The sequence below is a fragment of the Vulpes vulpes genome, chromosome 2, assembly GCF_048418805.1.
Source record: "Vulpes vulpes isolate BD-2025 chromosome 2, VulVul3, whole genome shotgun sequence".
Lineage (NCBI taxonomy): Eukaryota > Metazoa > Chordata > Mammalia > Carnivora > Canidae > Vulpes > Vulpes vulpes.
The window spans coordinates 79,917,760-79,937,354 of NC_132781.1; the positions used below are offsets into that span (position 1 = coordinate 79,917,760).

General features: G+C 37.9%; 1 protein-coding gene across 14 annotated transcripts in view; it reads left to right on the top strand.

Moving 5' to 3' along the window:
- Positions 1–19,595, top strand: part of FRYL (FRY like transcription coactivator) — a 253,042-nt gene that overhangs the window by 87,155 nt on the left and 146,292 nt on the right. For 4 of the 14 annotated variants that reach the window (XM_072749039.1, XM_072749040.1, XM_072749042.1 and 1 more), the window contains exon 1: positions 2,303–2,465. The exons of 7 other annotated variants lie outside the window; for them this stretch is intronic. In XM_072749039.1, the coding sequence (XP_072605140.1) occupies positions 2,393–2,465 (73 nt within the window). In that variant the 5' untranslated portion in view covers positions 2,303–2,392. Of the gene's footprint in view, positions 1–2,037; positions 2,466–19,595 lie in introns of those variants that run through there. 3 more of the 14 variants (XR_011999899.1, XR_011999896.1, XM_072749041.1) reach the window with 1 other exon arrangement.

The window sequence follows — 19,595 nt, forward strand, 5'->3', positions numbered from 1 at the left end:
CTTTAGGATCTGATAAATTCTTTTATTTAATTTTATTTTTAAGATTTTTATTAATTTATTTGAGAGCGAGAGAGTCAGCACAAGCAGGGGAGAAGGAGAAGCAGGCTCCCTGCTGAACAGGGAGCCTGATGCTGGGCTCCATCTGACCCTAGGATCAGACCCAAGCCCAAGGCAGATGCACAACCTGCTGAGCTGCTGCGGTGCCCCTGATATATTCTTTTAGATCCATATAGACAAAACTTAAGCAAAAGAAAATACATTTTTTTAAGGATTTTAGAGAAAATCACCTATTATTTAACTTCTACCCCCACTCAAAAAAGTTCTCATACTCTGATGTGTTCTATGACAGTTTTGCTAGTTACACTTTTTAAAGGTTTGCTAGGAATGAACTTTGGCTACTTTGGTGGGCCATTGTGGCCAAATAGTGTTGAGTAGCTTTTAAGATTTATATGAGGCTAAGTAGGCTTAGCTCAATAAGGGTAGAAAAAATATGGCAAAATATCTGGGTATACGCCTCCCAACTTGTCTGCTTGCTGACATGGTTCAGTTCTGAACCTTGACATTTAATAGTATAGTTTGCTTGGGTCTAGATCAGTTTCTTCCCTTAATGTGTTAACAACTGTGATGAAAAGAGGGTTGTATTGTCAAATCACTTTGGAGAATACTTTAATTAAAAATTAAACTGGTCTGTGTACAGCTCGGAGCCTTTTGTTAATACATTGTTAATGTACAGGAATGGAATGTAGGAGGTAGTGTTTTTGGACTGTGGAATGCCCTTTATTCATGTAACACTGTGAGTCATTTGTGTTTCCTCTGACCAGGGGAAACCCTGCTCTTAGCTGATTCGGAGGGGTCTCCGATCAAGAATATGGACCCAAACAATGTGTTTTGGTATTGGGGGTCTGTGTGATTAGCCTTTGCAGCCCTGGCTTGAATTTAGGTTTGGGATCTGTTCAGGAGTAGGAATGGCCCACTTATTCCATATTTCTTAAACTACTCAGAAGTAGTACAGACCTTACATGAAACTCCCAACAGTACTATTACCACTGAATTTGTCTTAATGGATAGGATTATCTTTTTCTCTTAGTGTGTGGAAGGATGTTCTTTTAGCTTTTAATACAGTGCCTAGCCATTTGGCTACAAATAAATTTATTCAGTTGTGACTTTGATCACTGAATTTACTTATTCCTTGTGATATTTAAAGGATACAGTAGCATAAATGGGTCAATACAAATATATTGCCACATATGGAAAAACATGCTCCATTGCCCTTCAGAGTCACAGTAAACTAATTATGAGGTCAAGACCTTTTTCTTCCGACAGTAGCATAAAATATTATTTATTGGGTTTGATGATGAAATTTTCCTACTATTTTGAAGAGCAAGATAGGCTCCTAACAGTGCCAGTTCAGTTTTCAAAACCATTTCTATAGAATAAAGTTTTGAAAATGTGCATTTTATTTGACCAGAAGATTTCTCGCTATTCATTGATATTCCAACTGTAAGCTTTTCTAGGGGAATTATGTGCTATATTAAGAATAGAAGGCCCTATATTTTGAAATAATCCCATTACTATAACAGAATTCCCTCTTTTGAATAAGTTGCATGAAGCAGAGGAAACTTTGTCCTGAGCTGAGCAGTTTTTAGAGGGCCGATGGGGGCTCAGCCACAGTGTTCATTACATCATCTTTTCATCCCATTTAGCCAGCGTTCTCTCTGGTGGGTTCAGTGAGGCCATGGACTCGGTATCATAACCCTGCTGAGAAAGTCACTGCTTACTGTTCGGGGGGTAGTAAGGTAGAAGGGCAAAGAGAATGTACTACTAAAATCACCTAGAGAAAACTGATACTGGAGTGAGATAAATACCCCTGAGTCTTTTTTTTTTTTTTTTTTTTCTTTTTGGTCAGCTGTTATAGGAAGAGATTTAAAGCTCTTAGGCCAGACCTGAATTTATTTTTATTCCTTAGGCCCTTAAGTGAGAAAAGTTGGCATCCAAGGGCAGAGCTCTACCCTTGTGTGTTTACTAGCAGTCAGTAGTGACTACAGGGAAGGCAGCCCGAGACACACAGCTCATCAAAACTGATAAGCCCGGGAGCAGAAGCAGAGAAAGATTCTTGCGGCCACGTGTATGCCTACCTAAAGAAAGGTGATGATGTCCTTCAGGGCACTTGTAATAAACTTGTAAGCTTTTATTCAACTGGATAGTTCATCTGCATTCAGCAGCGTTTCCACTATAGTTGTGCGTCACTGCGAGACTGCATGGTAATGAAGCCAAAGCACTGTGGGCCAAAACTCTGCTGCCTGGGAGAGGAGAAGGGACAGCGGCTTGGAGAGATAGATCAACAAACCGGAGCCTGCTGCTGCTGCTGCTGTAGCAGCCCAGTTGAGACACAATGTTGAGCCTACAGGATTCTGTGCTTTTTGAAATTAGCATAAAGTCCTTGTTAAAGTCCTGGAGCAGCAGCTGTAAGTATATATATTCCTAAATGGGAGAAATGCTGATGTATGATCATGGCCATTCCTTGCATGCTAATCCTTTAGACCAATCCAAATAGAATCAGAGCTGTTGAAAATAACACGAGGAATATTTTCTTGGATGGTAGTCAGTGAGAGGGTTAGAAAATCTGGATGTGTACACACTGGGCAGTTGTACTATTGGCGGTTAAATAGTCTTTGACTGAAATTGACCAGCGTTGGTTTTCTTGTTAATTTTTTGTATGGTTCTGGCAAAGTTTCTCTCCATTGGTCCGACATAGGGGGGGAAATGACAGATAGACTCCGACCTCTGCAGGGTTCTCAGATACCAGTACTATTCCACAGTTCTGTTAGGACAGAATGTTTGTTTGAAGCAACATCAGCTGTCTGAAAGCATCAGATGATTTAATATAATTCTCATAAGTTCTCCCCTACTCCTGTAATTGAAGTTACTATGAGGATTTTTCATGTATGTAGTGAATTTTCTGATAAGGAACATTCAAATTCAAAGTTCAGGTAGGTCAGTAAAACTAATGTCGTTGAGTTGTCATGTTGTCCATAACTCCCTTCCCAATATGTGAATTTGGCAGAAATCCTGATTTTGTTCAGTATTTCTAGTATTTTCCAGTGGTACTTTTCTCTGAAGACCTGAAAGCACTTCTAGAAATGATTTATTACCACAATCTGTGTTTTTTTTGGTCAAAGTTATCATAATAATATGATATCAAACTAATGGAGTAATCAAGCAAAGATTCTGTTGTAATGTCTGTTTTGGCCAAAGAAAACTAAAACATAGGGGAAAAAATGTGACTTTACCAAGGTCATACAGTGGCAAAGAACTGGAATTAGAACTGAGTTGTTCTTGCTCCCAACTGTGCTGCTGAGTCTGAGCAAACTACTGAATAAAATATGAAAGACCTAAATTTAATTTTTTCCAGTTAACTCTTTACCCAAATATTTACTTAGCATAGTTTTGTAAGCAAATAATGTAAAAGGCCAAATGTTGATATAGGGGGAGAAAACCCCTTAAGGGAAAGCCTTACAGAATAGAATTTGAAGAGATTTGTATTTTGCCAAATATACTGCACTTACAATCTCCGTGTTTCTTTTATTTTTGATCTGTAAGTAATTCTTCCATATGGATATGTTGTTGTGCCAGATGGCAGAAAGTTATCTTAGTTCTAGGAAAGTTTCTAAGTGAATTAAAATATTGGGAGAATTATAATTGAATTGTAATTACTAATTTAAATGAAGTACTTTTACTACTTAAAAGGGTAATACAGAATGCATTTTTACTAAAACCGACTGTAGTTTCTAATCTCTCTTGCCCCTTTGTCCCTCCTTCCTCCATCCTTACCAGGTAATTTTTAAAAATAGTAAGACAGGTTTATAGTGATAATAAAGCTCTAACTAATGGGCTCTTGTATCAGAACAGTGCATTAGATTATATCACAGCAGCTTGTCTTGTAAAAACTTAGTTTGCTTAGATACTTGTGAATTATGTGGTTATTTTGTTTTGTGACCATTTAAACATTTCTACATGTCATTGCCCTAACCCTGTAACCAGCAACAGCCAAATCTCATGTAATCACATTCCCTGAATCCAGAAGTGAACCAAAAACAGATGTTTGTAAAGCCTTTGTCGTTAGCTATTAGTACTCTAATGATTCAGTTTGTGGGCATCCCGTTGCCCTTGGGCAGTCATGGTCCACATCTCGTGAAGGTGTTTTTACTGTTGTAAAGCAATAGGTTAATATGGAGAGGAGAGACTGTTCTCACTGTTCACCAAGTCTCACTGTTCACCAAAGACCCTGAATAGGTCCTTCTAGCCCCAAAAGTGGGAGACTGTTTTTCTTTTACCAGTATCTGTGGAAGTCTTTTTAAAATCTTCCCTTGGCCCTTTATTGTATTTAAAAAGGAGAGAGAGAAGATAAAAATATTTTTAAGACCCTAGAGAAGGACGGTAGTTACCTCTCTCTTCCAGGGGTTGTTTTCATAATCCAGCACTTGAATCAGCTCACATTGATTGAGCATATACTGTACTGAAACCACTAAATGTGATCTTGGCTCATAAGGAGCTTCTAGTTTTGTCAGAGAGTAAATATGCATATAAAGTTAACAGTGAGAAGTTAACCGAGTGCTGCTGCATATGCATCATGACTTACCACGTGACTGTTACATGTGACAAGAATGGGGAGTACGGAGACCAAAGGAATCCTATGGAACCACAGGGGACAGAGAAGACTTACAGGGAAAGGAATTTGAGTTCAGTTTTGAATGACAGGATGTTCCCCACCATGGTAGACAGTACTGCACCCACAGTCTCCCTGAGCCAGAAAGCAGGTGTGGATCAACAGCCCTCTCTCACGGATACACCACCTACACCCGCCACCCCTACTCCCCTGCCCCCAGCCACTTAATCAAAATGTGTTGTCCTACCTTCTACAGTTTCCTTAGTCTCTCCTGCCTTCTGTTCCCAGAGCCACTTAACTTGGTTCAGGCCTCTCTTCATTAACATCTGGATTATTGCCAGAGCTTCCTTTTTGTCTTCTTAGCCTCTTCCATGTTGCTACCAAAGGCTCCTTCTAAAAGCCCGCTCCTCCCGTCTCCGTCTTTTATCCCCCATGGGATGAAACCTTTTGTCATCCAGCCCTTGCTCATTTTGTGCCTTCCTTTCTTGCTGTGCTTGCCCAGTTCCTGGAGCATGCCGTGCCTTTGTATCTGCTGCTACCTTTGCCTGGAATGCGCTTCCTTTAACCCCTTCAGCCCTCTGTCTGCTTCACGATCAATTCTTCTTGTCTTTGAAGACTCATCCTTTCCAGATGGGATACTTAATGCTTCATCTGTTCTGGTCTTCACCTTAAACATCATGGTATCACCACGGTATCATCATTATGCTTATCACCTCATTCATGACTTTCTCCACTACTTGAGTGGAAGCTCCTGGAGGGCATAGATTGTCTTTTTTGTTCTTTGCATACTTAATACTTTTTTATACACTTAATGCTTGATTAAGTTCTGGTAGCTGTGCGGGCAACTAAGATCAAACTTGGAGATGTAGTCATTTTTGTTGGAATGGACTAATAATAGGAAAAAGGATAGATATATGGCATATATATGGCACATATCTTCTACTATGTGTTTATTATTATATTAGTGATGTCTCTAAGGAGAGTAACTCCTAAAGCAGGAGTTTATAAAATGATACCTTAGTAAATTTTTAAAAATTAGCATTAAAATCTATTTAGTGAATTTCTCAGGAAGAATAGAGAAAACCCCAATTTATTAATAGCTTTTGTCTAAAAAAAATAGAAATGGCAAATTGTTTTCCCATTAAATAAACTATATATTTCAAATGTTTCCCTACTCTCTTTAAAGAAAAAGGAAAAAGGAAAATTAAATTTTTGTCATTGAGCATAATTTAATAGCAGTGCATGTTATAATTCTTTATCATTAAATAATAATGTTTCATGTTTATAAGATGCGTTTCCCACGATTTGTATTATTGTTAAATCCTACCTTTTTTTTTTTTTTTTTTAATGCTACGTTTTATATTAATCATTAGAGGCCCTCTGGTTTCAAGGCCTGCTTAGCTGGCGGAATGTTGATGCAGTGCTGCTGAAGTTTGATTATAGTTGAGCTTATTTCTTTCAGTAACAACAATGAAGTGACATTCATATGGCCTAAATTCAGGATTTTGTCTTTGTGCCAACAGTTTTAGGCATTACTTCTTTTAAAAACTGAATCAGGAACATTCTGTTAAACCAGCTGTGTAGTGAGGATGTTATCATTAAAAGATTGGCTTAGTTCCCTAAAATTGATAAGACAATGCAAGATTCAGTACTGAGATCTATCCAGTTATGTATCTGCAATGTTAATTAAGGTCACATATGCATTATCCATATAATACTCTTGTAAACATATTTATAGAATTTATTTTGCATATATAATTTTATGACAGCTAGTGTTTCAAAAAATTCAGTTGTTATCATAGACATAGAAGAGATGAATTGACATTTTAACCACTGTTTTTATAAATTAAAATATGAATAAGATACGGTATGTTAAGAAACAATCTGCATAAATTACTTGGGTTTTTGCTCAATGAGCAAAGTTCAGAGTTTTTAATGCTCAGAGATGTTTTTCCTAGATTGCAAAAATAGTAAATGCCAGCTCCCAAAAGCACAATTATGCATTTATCTAAATTTTAGTTAAAATTTGTGTGTCGCTTGATTAAAATAATACTACTACCATTTATTGAAGTAATTATGAGTCTGGTGTTGTGGTAAGTACCTATTATGTACTTATGCACAGTCAAATTATGTGTATATACATTCATTAAATATCTTGTAAGCATCTTGAAAATCTAATGGGGCAAGCTATTATTGTCATTTTAGAAATAATAGGTTTATGATATAATGTAACATATATATAATTTACATACCATAGCATCATCCTTTTACAGTGTATCATTCAGTAGCTTTTAGTATATTAACTAAGTTGTACAACTATCACCACTCTCTAGTTGTAGAACATTTTTATAATCCCCAAAAGAAGCCTCATACTTATTTATCTATTGCTTGTCTCTATGGATTTGCCTCTTCTGGACATTTCATGTAAATGCAATCCTATTAGGTGTTGTTTTGTGACCATCTTCTTTCACTTACCATGTTTCTGAGGCTCATCTATTTGTAGCGTGTATCAGTATCTTATTACTTTGTATGATTGACTAATACTCCATTGTATGGATATACCACATTTTGTTTATCTACTTATTGGTAGATAGTGTTATTTTTTTAAATAGAAGAGTAAATTGGGGTTCAGATAAGTGAAAAAGCAGTAAGAACACCCACCCCATTATACACCCAACACCCTCCCCTGGTTTTATTGAGATATAACTGACATATTACATTGTATAAGTTTAAGGCATATAATATAATGATTATATATATATGTATATATTTGTATTTTGTATAGCAAAATACAAATACCATAATGAGATTAACATCCATCACCTCACATGGTAGAATTTTTTTCCTTGTGATTAAAACTTTTAAGATCTACTCTGCTAGTAACTTTCAAAAATACAACACAGTAATGTTAACCCAGTATTTTCAACAGAGTATAGTTATTGTACATTACATGCCAAATTTGTTAGCCAACAGCCTTTAATTCTTCATATTTCAAAGTCTTCCCTGATCTCTGGTGATACTTGTGTAAAATCTGAGGGAAGACAGAGTTAACAGTTTGGATGCAGAAGGGATATGGCATGTTGGTCAGTAGAGGAAATATGACCAATTTGGCTGGAGCAGAGAAGCATGGGAATGAGCTGGAAATGTAGGCAGGGGCCAGAGCACATGGAATCTTGAAGCCTCCTATGGATTTTGTCTTAAACCTAAAACAGATGCAGAACCATTGATGGACTTTGTGAAAGTAGTTGGGATAATTTCATCAGACTTCTGTTTTTCATGGAATGGGGTGGGGGTGGAGAGAGAGGGACGTACTATGTGTGTGGGAGGAGAGTTGGGATGTGACTGCAGTAGACGAGACATGAGATGAAGGTTGAACAAAAGAAAGGACGAAAAGAAAATTCTTTTTTTAAGCAAACGTAATATAATGCCTACTACATAAATAGGTACTCTTCTGAGTGCTTCACAAAATATTAACTCATTTAATCACGGATATGAGAAATACTTAAGAGGCAGGAACAAAGATATGGGGGTGAAGGAGATTTTGAACTAGGTTTCTATAAATGAATTTGGTAGGGTAATTTATATTCTCATTGACATTAATTTCAGAGATGTAACCACTGAGAGTTAAAATTAATCACATTGTAAAAGAATCACTTATTGCCTATTGCCAAAATACTCTCTCATCCCTCAGAGAAATCTGTCTGTTTTAGGAAATGAAGCCTAGATAAAGAAGCCAACTCATTGTGCTAAGTGAACAGTATGAACTCTGTGATGGTCCCTGAATTTAGAGTTCCTAGCTGCAGACATCATTGAATTTAGGAACCATGGGCCTGCTTTATCCATTTAAAAAATATACAGATTTTTAACTCCTGAAGCTAGGTTTACATCATTTGACACATATACTTAATTCTCAAGACTGAACATTTTGTGTTGTGAGAAGTAAGCTGATTCTCTCATTAAATATTTGGTTTTATGGTTTGAATATCTTATATTGGTAAATATTAGAATAAAGACATATAATTTAATGAGAAAATTCAAGATTGGGAAAATCTAAGATGAATGGTCAAAATATTCATAGGTGTCTAAGATTATTAAAAAAGGACAGTGTAGGGTCACCTAGGTGGCTCAGTCCATTAATTGTCTCCCATTGGCTCAGGTTCTGATCCCACCCTGGAATTGAGCCCCTCTTCAAGTTCCCTGCTTAGCAGGGAGTCTGTTTCTCCCTCTCCCTGCTTTTGTGGCCTAGCAATCACTTTCTCTCTCAAATAAATATATATATTTTTAAAGACAGTGTAATACATGTGGCAAGTTTCAGACTTGCTGTTATATAAACGTGGATGTCATAACCTCCCCATTTGTACCTTTTGTTGTAGTTGTGTCTAAATTCTGTCTTGGGGTGCCTGGGTGGTGTAGTGGGTTAAGCACCCAACTCTTGGCTTTTAGCTCAGGTCATGATTTCAGGGTCATGAGATCAAACCCTGCATCAGCTCTGCTCTCAGCGTGGGGTCTACTTGAGTTTCTGTCTCCATCTCCTTCTGCCCCTCCCCACCACACACTTGCTCTCTTTCTCTCTCAAATAAATCTTCTTTAAAAAACCCCCCAAACCCTGTCTTATTATTAGGCCCTGGGTCCTCTCCAATGCAAAGATACTGAGTTTTGGAGAGCCCTAGCTCACTAGTCCAGACAATTCAGCATCAGCCCAACTTCACTATAAGCTTTGGCCTGACTTAGTTCTTATGTTCTAGTATCTGGGCTGCTTCTCTTTCTCGTGTCAAGGAATGGAGATCAGAGCCTTCACCTCTACTAATTGGTATTTCTGCCTTCCTGAGCCTTGCCTTATCAAACTCTTCGGTGACTCTGTTTCCTTCAAATATGAAACTGCTTTGCTCCTCAAGAGAATGAAATTCTCATCCCAAAAGAGCAATTTGGACTCAAAGACTCAAGACACCTCTCTTACAGCATGTCCCCTGTACTTCCTCTTCTTAGACTTTGCATGTTTGCTAACATAAATCTTGTTCTTTCATGGATCTTCATGGTGCCTTTTACCTGTTGTCAGATTCTTTAGAAACCACATTCTGCCTCCATTCCTAGATTTCTCATTACCTCTGGCATTGTTGATGTTAAGCCATTATGCATCCTTATGGCTGTACTGATCTTTACAGCCAGAGTCAATTCCAATCGCCCCTCTATGCTGATTGCTAAATGTTTTATTTATTTTTTAAAAATATTTATTTATTTATTTATTTATTTATTTATTTATTTATTTATTTATTTATGATAGAGAGAAAGAGAGGCAGAGACACAGGAGGAATGAGAAGCAGGCTCCATGCCAGGAGCCTGACGTGGGACTCGATCCCGGGACTCCAGGATCACGCCCTGGGCCAAAGGCAGGCGCTAACCTGCTGAGCCACCCAGGGATTCCTGCTAAATGTTTTAAATGTGACAACTGATAGGTATCTGGCATACATTAGTAGTTAGGCGCCAAATCATTGGGTTCTGGCTTATTCCAGTGTTCCAGTACTGGCCATAAGACTCTTTTAGGGTTCCTTTCTTGAAGTAACCATGCTTACAATTTCATCACATTGATGAGACATAGTTTGCTGGCCTTTTGCAGGATGGAATGGGTTTTGTTCTCTTGATTATTCCTCCTCGTCTTTTTTTTTTTTTTTTTAAGATTTTATTTATTCATGAGAGTTATATAGGGAGGGGCAAAGACATAGGCAGAGTGAGAAGCAGGCTCCCTTTGGGAAGCCTGATGTGGGACTCAATCCCAGGACTCCGAGATCATGACCTGAGCCAAAGGCAGACACTCAACCACTGAGCCACCCACGTGCCCCTTCCACCTAATATTTAATGCGTGATGTCCAGGACACTGCTTAAGTGGAATTTCTTACAATTTTCTTCTGAGTCTACTAGTTGGTTTAAGCATGCTATTTCCCAACTTAAAAAATTTGCTAAAATCAGTAAAGTGTTAAGGGTTTTTAGAAAAGAGAATTCAAGAGAAATCTGTTTGGGGAAAACTGTAGAAGCCAAATTCCAAACTGTCTGACCTATTCCTTTTAGAAGATAATTAATTGGAAATGTGATGGCAGTTCATAGTAGAAAATTATACGGATAGTTTAGAGACAATACGTATATTTATTGACACGTGGTACAGAAAGTAGTGAAAATATTCATAAAAATGAAGGATGAACTAATATCTATTAATAACAGTATAACAAAAATACAGATTTATATTACGTACATTAAATGTATATTTTTTGTTTAAAATAATCTTCACTGATGTTTAGAGCAGCTTTATTCACATTTGCCAAAACTTGGAAGTGACAGAGACGTCCTTCAGTAGGTGAGTGGGTAAATGAGCTGTGGTCCATCCAGACAATGGAATATTATTAAGTACTAAAATGAAATGAGCTGTCAAGCCGTGAAAAGATTTGTAGGCAACTTAAATGCATTATTACTAAGTGAAAGAAGCCAGTCTGAAAATATTACATACTCTAGGATTCTAACAATAGGACGTCTGGAAAAGGTAAAACTGGAGGCCGTTAGAAAAGTAGTTGCTAGGGGTTAGAGGGGAGGGATGGATAAGTTGGTAGAGCTCAGGGGATTTTTAGGGCAGTGAGACTACTCTGTAATAGTACTATGTTGATGGATGCATTTGTTCAAACCTATAGAATATAAAACACCAGGAATGAACTGTAAGGTAAACGATCGCCTTTGGGTGATAATGATGTGTCAGTGGAGGTTCATCGACTGTAACAAATGTACCTGCTGGTAGGAGATGTTGGTAATGGGGGAGGCTATGCATGCCTGGGACCAGAAGGTATACGGGAAATCTCTGTTCCTTCTCTCAATTTTGCTGTGAACCTAAAACTGCTTTTTTTTTTTTTTTAAAGATTTTACTTATTTGTCTGAGAGAGAGGATTATTTGAGAACGGGAGAGCAAGCATGAGCAGGGAGGGGGGAAAGGGGCAGAGGGAGAGAGAGAAGCAGACAGGGCTGGATCCCAGGACCCTGAGATCATGACCTGAGCTGAAGGCAGATGTTTAACCGCCTGAGCCACCCAGGTGCCCCTTAAAACTGCTTTTTTTTTTTAAGTCTTAAAAAAATGGAAAAACTAAAAGTTTCACATAAAATTTTGGAGCAATATATGAATGAGTCATTCTTATTATAGGGGGACTGTGGAAGAAAAGAAAATGATGATTCCAATAAAAATGGCCTTAGTAACACTCCTGAAGGTAAGGCTAGTGGTGCATTTTTATGCAGCATACAGAGGCATGCATTTCCATGATTTGCTATGTAGGGCCTAGCGAGGTTCCGATAGAGGAGAGTCACTTTGGCTGCTATGTGAAGCTGTTATTTCATTTGCTAAGAAGCAGGGATGTGAAGGAAGATTTTTCGGGATTCTGCATAGATTATTCTTTTGCACTCAAAACTTAACCATGCAGAAAAAAGAAGGGGGGATTCCTTTCAGTACCATGGGGTTTGGTGACTAGACCGGTAATAGGGTACAAGTCATGGGGAGGAATTGACAATGGTTCTTGAGTTCTCATCACTGAAACCTCACCCCTTGAGATTGTGGATAATGAAAGGCAGAGGATTGATGGGCACCAGGATATGTGGTCTGGGGCACGGTTCGGCGAAGAAAGCCTAGTGGCAGAAACCACGAGAGAAAAATCAGTTCGTGGAGATTTCTAGTTCAAACTGGGAGAGAACCACGTATGACTTCTTAAAATTAGGTTTTTGAATTGTTTTATTGATCTTTCACTTTGCTTCCTAGAGCTTTGCCCCTGACATGCGTTTATTGAACACTCTCCAAATTGCTTGATGAATGTTATTTGTGATTATTCTATAAACAGGTTTCTGTGTTTATGGTATTTTTGAAACTTGTTATTGATCAGAATTAGTTTTAAGTAAAATCATTGTACAGAACTAATTGTTTCACTTAAAATGAATAGGCAAGGATTCTCAACCTTGGCTGCACCTTAGTATCATGTTAGGGAGTTGTCAGATACCCACAGATGCCCGGGCCTCACTCCAAAGATTTTGATTGTGATTTAAGGAATTGCCAGAGAAGGCCAGTGAAGACTGGGATCAGGTCATAAAACTTGACTTTGCCTCAATGCTGAGAAGGGATATGCAATCTTTTTCAGGAGGCGGAATTATAATAAACAGTCCGACAGAATCAAGTTTTTATGTTTGCCAATTGACTAATTTACAATGAGAAATATGCCAAGTGGGTGTTAATGCTGGAGCTGGCTGGCTGTCCCTTCCTCTCCTTGTGGGGTAGGTCGTACAAAGCTAAATTATAATCAGAAAGTTGCACGGAAAGCTTGTAGATCAAAGAAATTAATATCTGTGGTGCCGTGACATGGGGGCTGGAATGTTCCTCTCATTCGGCTTAGTCGGCTGTATGAGGCAGACGTTACATTTCCGCCAGCAATAGGTTAAGTGTTCAGTTTCCCTGTACCTTGCCAACAATAGAGCTGATTATTTGTTTTAATATTTGCCAGTCTGATGTGTATACAATGAAAGCTTATTGCTACTTTGGTTTGCATTTTCTGGATACTAATATTTTTTTCACATGTGGTCTCTTTTAGGTTTGTTCTTACATGAATTGCCTAATTATATTCTTTTGCCAATTTTTCTCTATTATCTTGTCAATTTCTAAGAGGATACTTTTTATGAGCTGCTACCTACATTACATTCTTTACCAAATTATTTCCTAGCTCATTTATGGCATTGTTTGCCTTATAAATATTTAAATTTTAAAATTTTTATTTGAATGCATTCGTCTTTTTAAAAATAATTTTGGGTTTTCTATCTGGGCCAACAGTTTTCTCTCCTGGATTCTGTGTGTTGACCCCTAATTTTTTTCTTTAAAAAAAAAAACTTAAAAAAATTTAAAAAATTAATTTTCAATATCCTGTTAATCTGGACTTTGGTTTTTGAATATAATGTATTCTTTTCAGATGAATAGTCAGGTGATATTCTAACATTATTGCTACACAAATCATCCTCTTCCCTCAGATTTTGCCCATGTTGAATTCTTATTCTGGGATTTTGGGGAGGTTGTCTAATGTTTTACATTAATCTGATTTATCTGTACTTAGGTTTACTGAATTTATTATACTGTTGTATTATGTTCTGGTATAGTCATTTTATATTTTGATGGAATGTTTCTAATGTGTTCTGATTACAGTCATGTTGTCTTCTGATTTAGAAAATATTCTTTATTTTTAAAAATAATTTGTTTAGCCATTTGGGGGATATTTAATCCTCTTTATGTACACTCTAAGATGGTTTTATCCAGTACAACTTGAGAAAGATAGTATTGAAATTTTAATTAAAATTGTCATAATTAATATATTAATTTTGTGAGAATTGACCCTTATCATAAAAATGCTCTTACCCATAAATAGGTCTTTCCATTTGTTCAAATCTTCTTTTATTTCCTTTTTTTTTTTTTAAAGATTTTTTTTTTAATTTTTATTTATTTATGATAGTCACAGAGAGAGAGAGAGAAAGGCAGAGACACAGGCAGAGGGAGAAGCAGGCTCCATGCACCGGGAGCCCGACGTGGGATTTGATCCCGGGTCTCCAGGATCGCGCCCTGGGCCAAAGGCAGGCGCCAAACCGCTGCGCCACCCAGGGATCCCTCTTCTTTTATTTCCTTTAAGGAGTTCTTGTATGGACACCTGGCTGGCTCAGTGAGTAGAGCATGATGAGACTCTCGATCTCAAGATCATGAATTCAAGCCCCAGGTTGGGTGTAGAGATTACTTTAAAAAGAAAAAAAAAAGGTTCTTACAGTTTCCTCTATTTAAGTCCTAGGTTTTCCTTATTAAATTTATTACAACTAGGGGCACATGGGTGGTTCAGTTGTTTGAGCATCTATCTTTAGCTTGGGTCCTGGGATCAAGCCCTTGTTTGCTCGGATCCTCTCTCCCTCTCTCCCTCTCTCAAATGAATAATTAAAATCTTAAAAAAAAATCTATCGCAACTGATTTTATATTTGTGAATACATTTGTATCCATTTTCCTTTCTAGGTGATTATTGCTTTGATTTAGAAAACTTTGTTTCTTTTTCAATATTTATAGCAATAATTTAACTTTTGTGTGTGTGTGTGTTTTTTTTTTAACTTTTGTGTGTTCTTACATTTACTTATATTATCCCTTTACCTCCTGACATTAAATAAGGCAAGAGCCTGCATCCTTGTTTAGTTTCTGTTTTTAATTGAAATAGATTTGGTGTGTTGAAACCTATATTATTTAAGTTGGTAAATATTTTTGTTTCATCTCTGGCTGCTGGGTATCTATAGTGTGCAGTTACATCTCTTTGTGTGCCATACAGTTAGTGCTTTAAAGAGTAATCCCAAGAGTGGGAGAAGGGAAAGTAGTCTCAGCCTTTGTGAGCCTCTGTTAGTTAGCTCCCAGTTAAGATATTAGGAGGGGGCCCCTTTGGTCCTTGTCTTCTCCCACCATCTCAGCCTCATGGGTATGGAGGATTCAGCCCCCTTATGAGATTATGCTCAGCTTCTAGGAAGGCAGGGAAGATGGTTATATACCCATATGTAGTTGTTGACTTCCCTCAGGCCCTGCGCCCACGTATGTAGGGAACTGGCATTCACATTTTCATTTCAGGGCTATCCTATGCTGATCCCCAGATTCACGTCTCGCTAGAGAAGAAAAGTCTGCCACAATAGCTTTTGCACGGGCTGCGAATGTTTTTATGGGAGGAGGAGAGGAGAACAAAAATAAAAACAACTTTCTTGTTTCTACTGATACATACCCATGGTTGAGATATAATTCAACCCATTCATTTTCTAGTGAAAAAACAGAAGCTTAGAAAGGTTAAATAATATGACCACGATTATAATGATAACTAAGTAGCCAAGTCAAGTTTGGGGCCCTGGTCTTCTGACTCCTGGGTTCATGCACATTTTAAAAATACCACATCATTTCTAGATTTTTAGAATAGTTCCTTAGCTGAGTCTCTGAAGGTTCAAAGAGTACAAGAAAATAATAACCTCGGGGAGATTCTAGCTGAGTGAATAATGGATTATTTAGAGATAGGTCATTTTTCTTGAGCCTTATAATAAGTGATATTTCTGTAGTAGACTTCAAGTAAAAAACACTGGAAATGTGCCAAAGATGTCATAGGACTTCTATGTTTAGAAACTGTTTTCAATAGGAATAGTTTAGACTAGGATAAATAAACATTTTAGCAACAGATGTCCAAAGAACAAGCAAAAGTCTTAATTTTTCTATCCATTGAAATTCCACCAGAGCAAAAATGTTGGACTGAATAGTAAGAAAAATGATTACATTCACACAGAATAGAAATTTAAAGTATTTACGAATAGAACTAATAAGAATTACATATTCTGATTTTAAAAATTAGTAACTCAAAGAGTGAATAAAAATTCCAATCCAAAAAAAGAATTATATAGATCCCTTTTGAAATAAAGTATGCATTTTTCTTCGGGTACACAAAGGAAGAGAAATTAATGACAGTATGGCAGGTTCTAAACAAGAAGTCTTAATTAAGGCATCAGGTTTTTTTTTTTTAAGATTTTATTTATTCATGAGAGACACACACACACGGAGAGAGAGAGAGAGAGAGAGAGAGAGAGAGAGAGAGAGGCAGAGACACAGGCAGAGGGAGAAGCAGGCTCCATGCAGGGAGCCCGATGTGGGACTCGATCCCGGGTCTCCAGGGTCACGCCCTGGGCTGAAGGCGGCGCTAAACCTTTGAGCCACTGGGCTGCCCCAAGGAATCAGTTTTTTTTCCAATTAATTTATGAAGACCTGCATAAGCCTGGAAGAATAAGTGAAAAACAATAGCTGAGAAATCACTGAAGATGATGAGTAAACAGGAGTATTTGTGCCAACAGATAATAAAACCTAGAAAGCTACAGTAATTAAAAGGAGATCCTGGTATAAAAACAGATTTTTAAAAATTTGATTGTGCTTATGTTTTACCATCTCACCATGATCTTTTTACATTTGTTATTATGAGACTGTGGTTTCACTCTATCATTGTTAAATTTGTTATCAAGAAAGGCATAGCAGAATATCACTCCTCAAAAAGACTGGTACCCAAGCTACAAGTTAAAGTGACAGTCCAGTACAGATAGGCCTAAGAGCTTTCTTCCGCCTACATTGTAGGCCTAATTCACTTCCAATCCCTTTCCTTTTTAAAAGATTTTCTTCTTCTGGCACCTGGGTGGCTCATTTAGTTGAGCACCAGACTCTTGGTCTCCTCTCAGAATGAGGGGGGAAGCAAGCCCCGCGTGGGACTCTGCACTCAGTGGGGAGTCTGCTTGAGATTCTCTCTCCCCTCTGCCCCTCTGCCCCTTGCACACATGCATGCTGGCTGTCTCATCAATCAATCCATCCTTTAAAAAAAAAAAAAGGAATTTCTTTTCCCAGCTTCCACACTGTATGTATATAACCAAGTGGGGAAGCATCCAAAAGCAGAATTTTTGTTGTTGTTGTTGTTTTAAAGATTTATTTACATACAGAAAGAAAGAGAGAGAGAGAGCATAAATGTGTGTGTGCCAGGCAGAGAGGGAAAGAGACTCTCAAGCAGGCTCCCTGCTAAGCATGAAGCCTCATATGGAACTTGATCTCAGGACCCCGAGATCATGACCTAAACCAAAATCAAGAGTTGGGTGCTTAACCCACTGAGCTACTAGTGCACCCTCTCCCAAAACCAGATTCTTCTTCTCCTCCTCTTCCTCCTCCTTCTTCTTCCTCTTCTTCAAGATTTTCTTTATTCACGAGAGACACAGGTAGAGGAGAAGCAGGCTCCCTGAAGGGAGCCCGATGTGCGACTGGATCCTCGGACCCCAGGATCACGTCCTGAGCTGAAGGCAGACGCTCAACCCCTGAGCCACCCATGCATCCCAAAACCAGATTCTTAATGAGCAGAATAGAAAGCACAATTTGAGTATGGATTTAGTTTATGAGTGAATAAAATCAGTGATAGAATTTCAGTAAAGGAACCCAGAAGAATTGATTAAATATTAGGGGAATAAATGTCTTTATTGAATATCACTCCAAATAAACTCCAGTTGGGTGACAGATTTAAATAGGAAAAATATAACTAAGTAAAAAAGAGTTAAAAGAAAATATAGGCCAATACGTATCAACGTGGGAAAAGCTTTGTCTTTTTAGTGCTTTTTATGGAAATGAATTTGAAGATGCCACCAAAATATTTGATTTGGGAAGTACTTATTCTAAAGGAATAGTATGTTAATAATCTAGACCTTTAAAGAAAAAAAGGGGGGGATTTTCAAAATCTGGTGATTCTGGAGAAAATAAAACCACTGATCTGAAAGTTCTTAGAGGGATCCCTGGGTGGCGCAGCGGTTTGGCGCCTGCCTTTGGCCCAGGGCGCGATCCTGGAGACCCGGGATTGAATCCCACGTCGGGCACCCGGTGCATGGAGCCTGCTTCTCCCTCTGCCTGTGTCTCTGCCTCTCTCTCTATCTCTCTGTGACTATCACAAATAAATAAAAATTAAAAAAAAATTAAAAAGACTGCATATGAAAGAGAAGTTTGGCTTCTTTTAATTATAGTATAAGGGGATCCCTGGGTGGCGCAGTGGTTTGGCGCCTGCCTTTGGCCCAGGGTGTGATCCTGGAGACCCGGGATGGAGTCCCACATCGGGCTCCCTGCATGGAGCCTGCTTCTCCCTCTGCCGGTGTCTCTGCCTCTCTATCTGTGTGTCTCATGAATAAATAAATAAAATCTTAAAGAAAAGAAAAAACTCAGGACCCGGAGTTCGTATTTCACTCCTGTGTGACAAGTGACTTTAATTAGAAGTCAGTTTCCTCATCATAAATGACTGTAACTTGAAGTAGTATATTCTATATCTAGTTCCTGCTAGGAATTTTACCAGCTGGTTGTTAAACCCTTGATGGCTTAAAATCAGCCAAGATGACTATATTTACACAATGGAATTGGCAAATGCTATAAATCAGGACACTTTTTAAGAGACGTTTACCAGCCTATGACTTGAAATAAGAATAGTCTTATAAAAACTACAGAGAACAAACTGATGGTCACCTGAGGGGAGCTGGGGCTGAAGGGGGAAATAGGTAAAGGGGATTAAGAGGACAGTTGTCATTGTGATGAGCACTGAGTAGTGTATAGAGGTGTTGGGTCACTGTATTGTACACCTGAAACTAATATAAACCATATGTCAATGATACTGGAATTAATATAAAAACTTAACAAAAAAATAAAGGAAAAAGCAAAATAGGTTTATTAGGGTAACATGAGACAATATGTAAAATGCCTTGATGTATTAAATAATGTTTCATTTCTGTCAGAAATACAGTGTCTGGTATGGGTTTTCTTCATGTATGAAGAAATTTTGAGGTTACCTCACCCAACAACACACTGTGTGTGCACTGAAGTCGTCAAATAATGCTTTCGTATTGCACCTCTCAGCACCCAGTGGGTGCATATTATTTCTCTCTCTTTATCTCTTCTTCAGATATAGTTGCTTCCAAATGTGCAGCTCTTCTCTGGATAGTTTTTTGAGAGCTTGTACCAGCCTAAGGGGCCTCCCTGAAAGTTGAAATTTGCTATTCCCTATACTGATTTTGCTGGCTTTGTTTCTACTTGCAGTCCACCATGTAACCTGATTTGTGTTTTTGACATTTTATTTTTAATTGACTTATAATCCGTTTCCTTTCTCTGAGCTTGATCCAAGCACATTATTGTTTTAAGCTTTAGCTTGAGCTGTTGTTTGTTTTGACTCTTCCCAGGCATCTTTGGTTCTGGCTGACAGAGATAGAATGGGCTTTTCTTTCTGTGTTATAAAAAAAAAAAAATTTTTTTTTAACAGACTGTATTTTTTAGAGCGGTTTCACATTTACAGAAAATGTGAACAGAAAGTACAGACAGTTCCTGTGT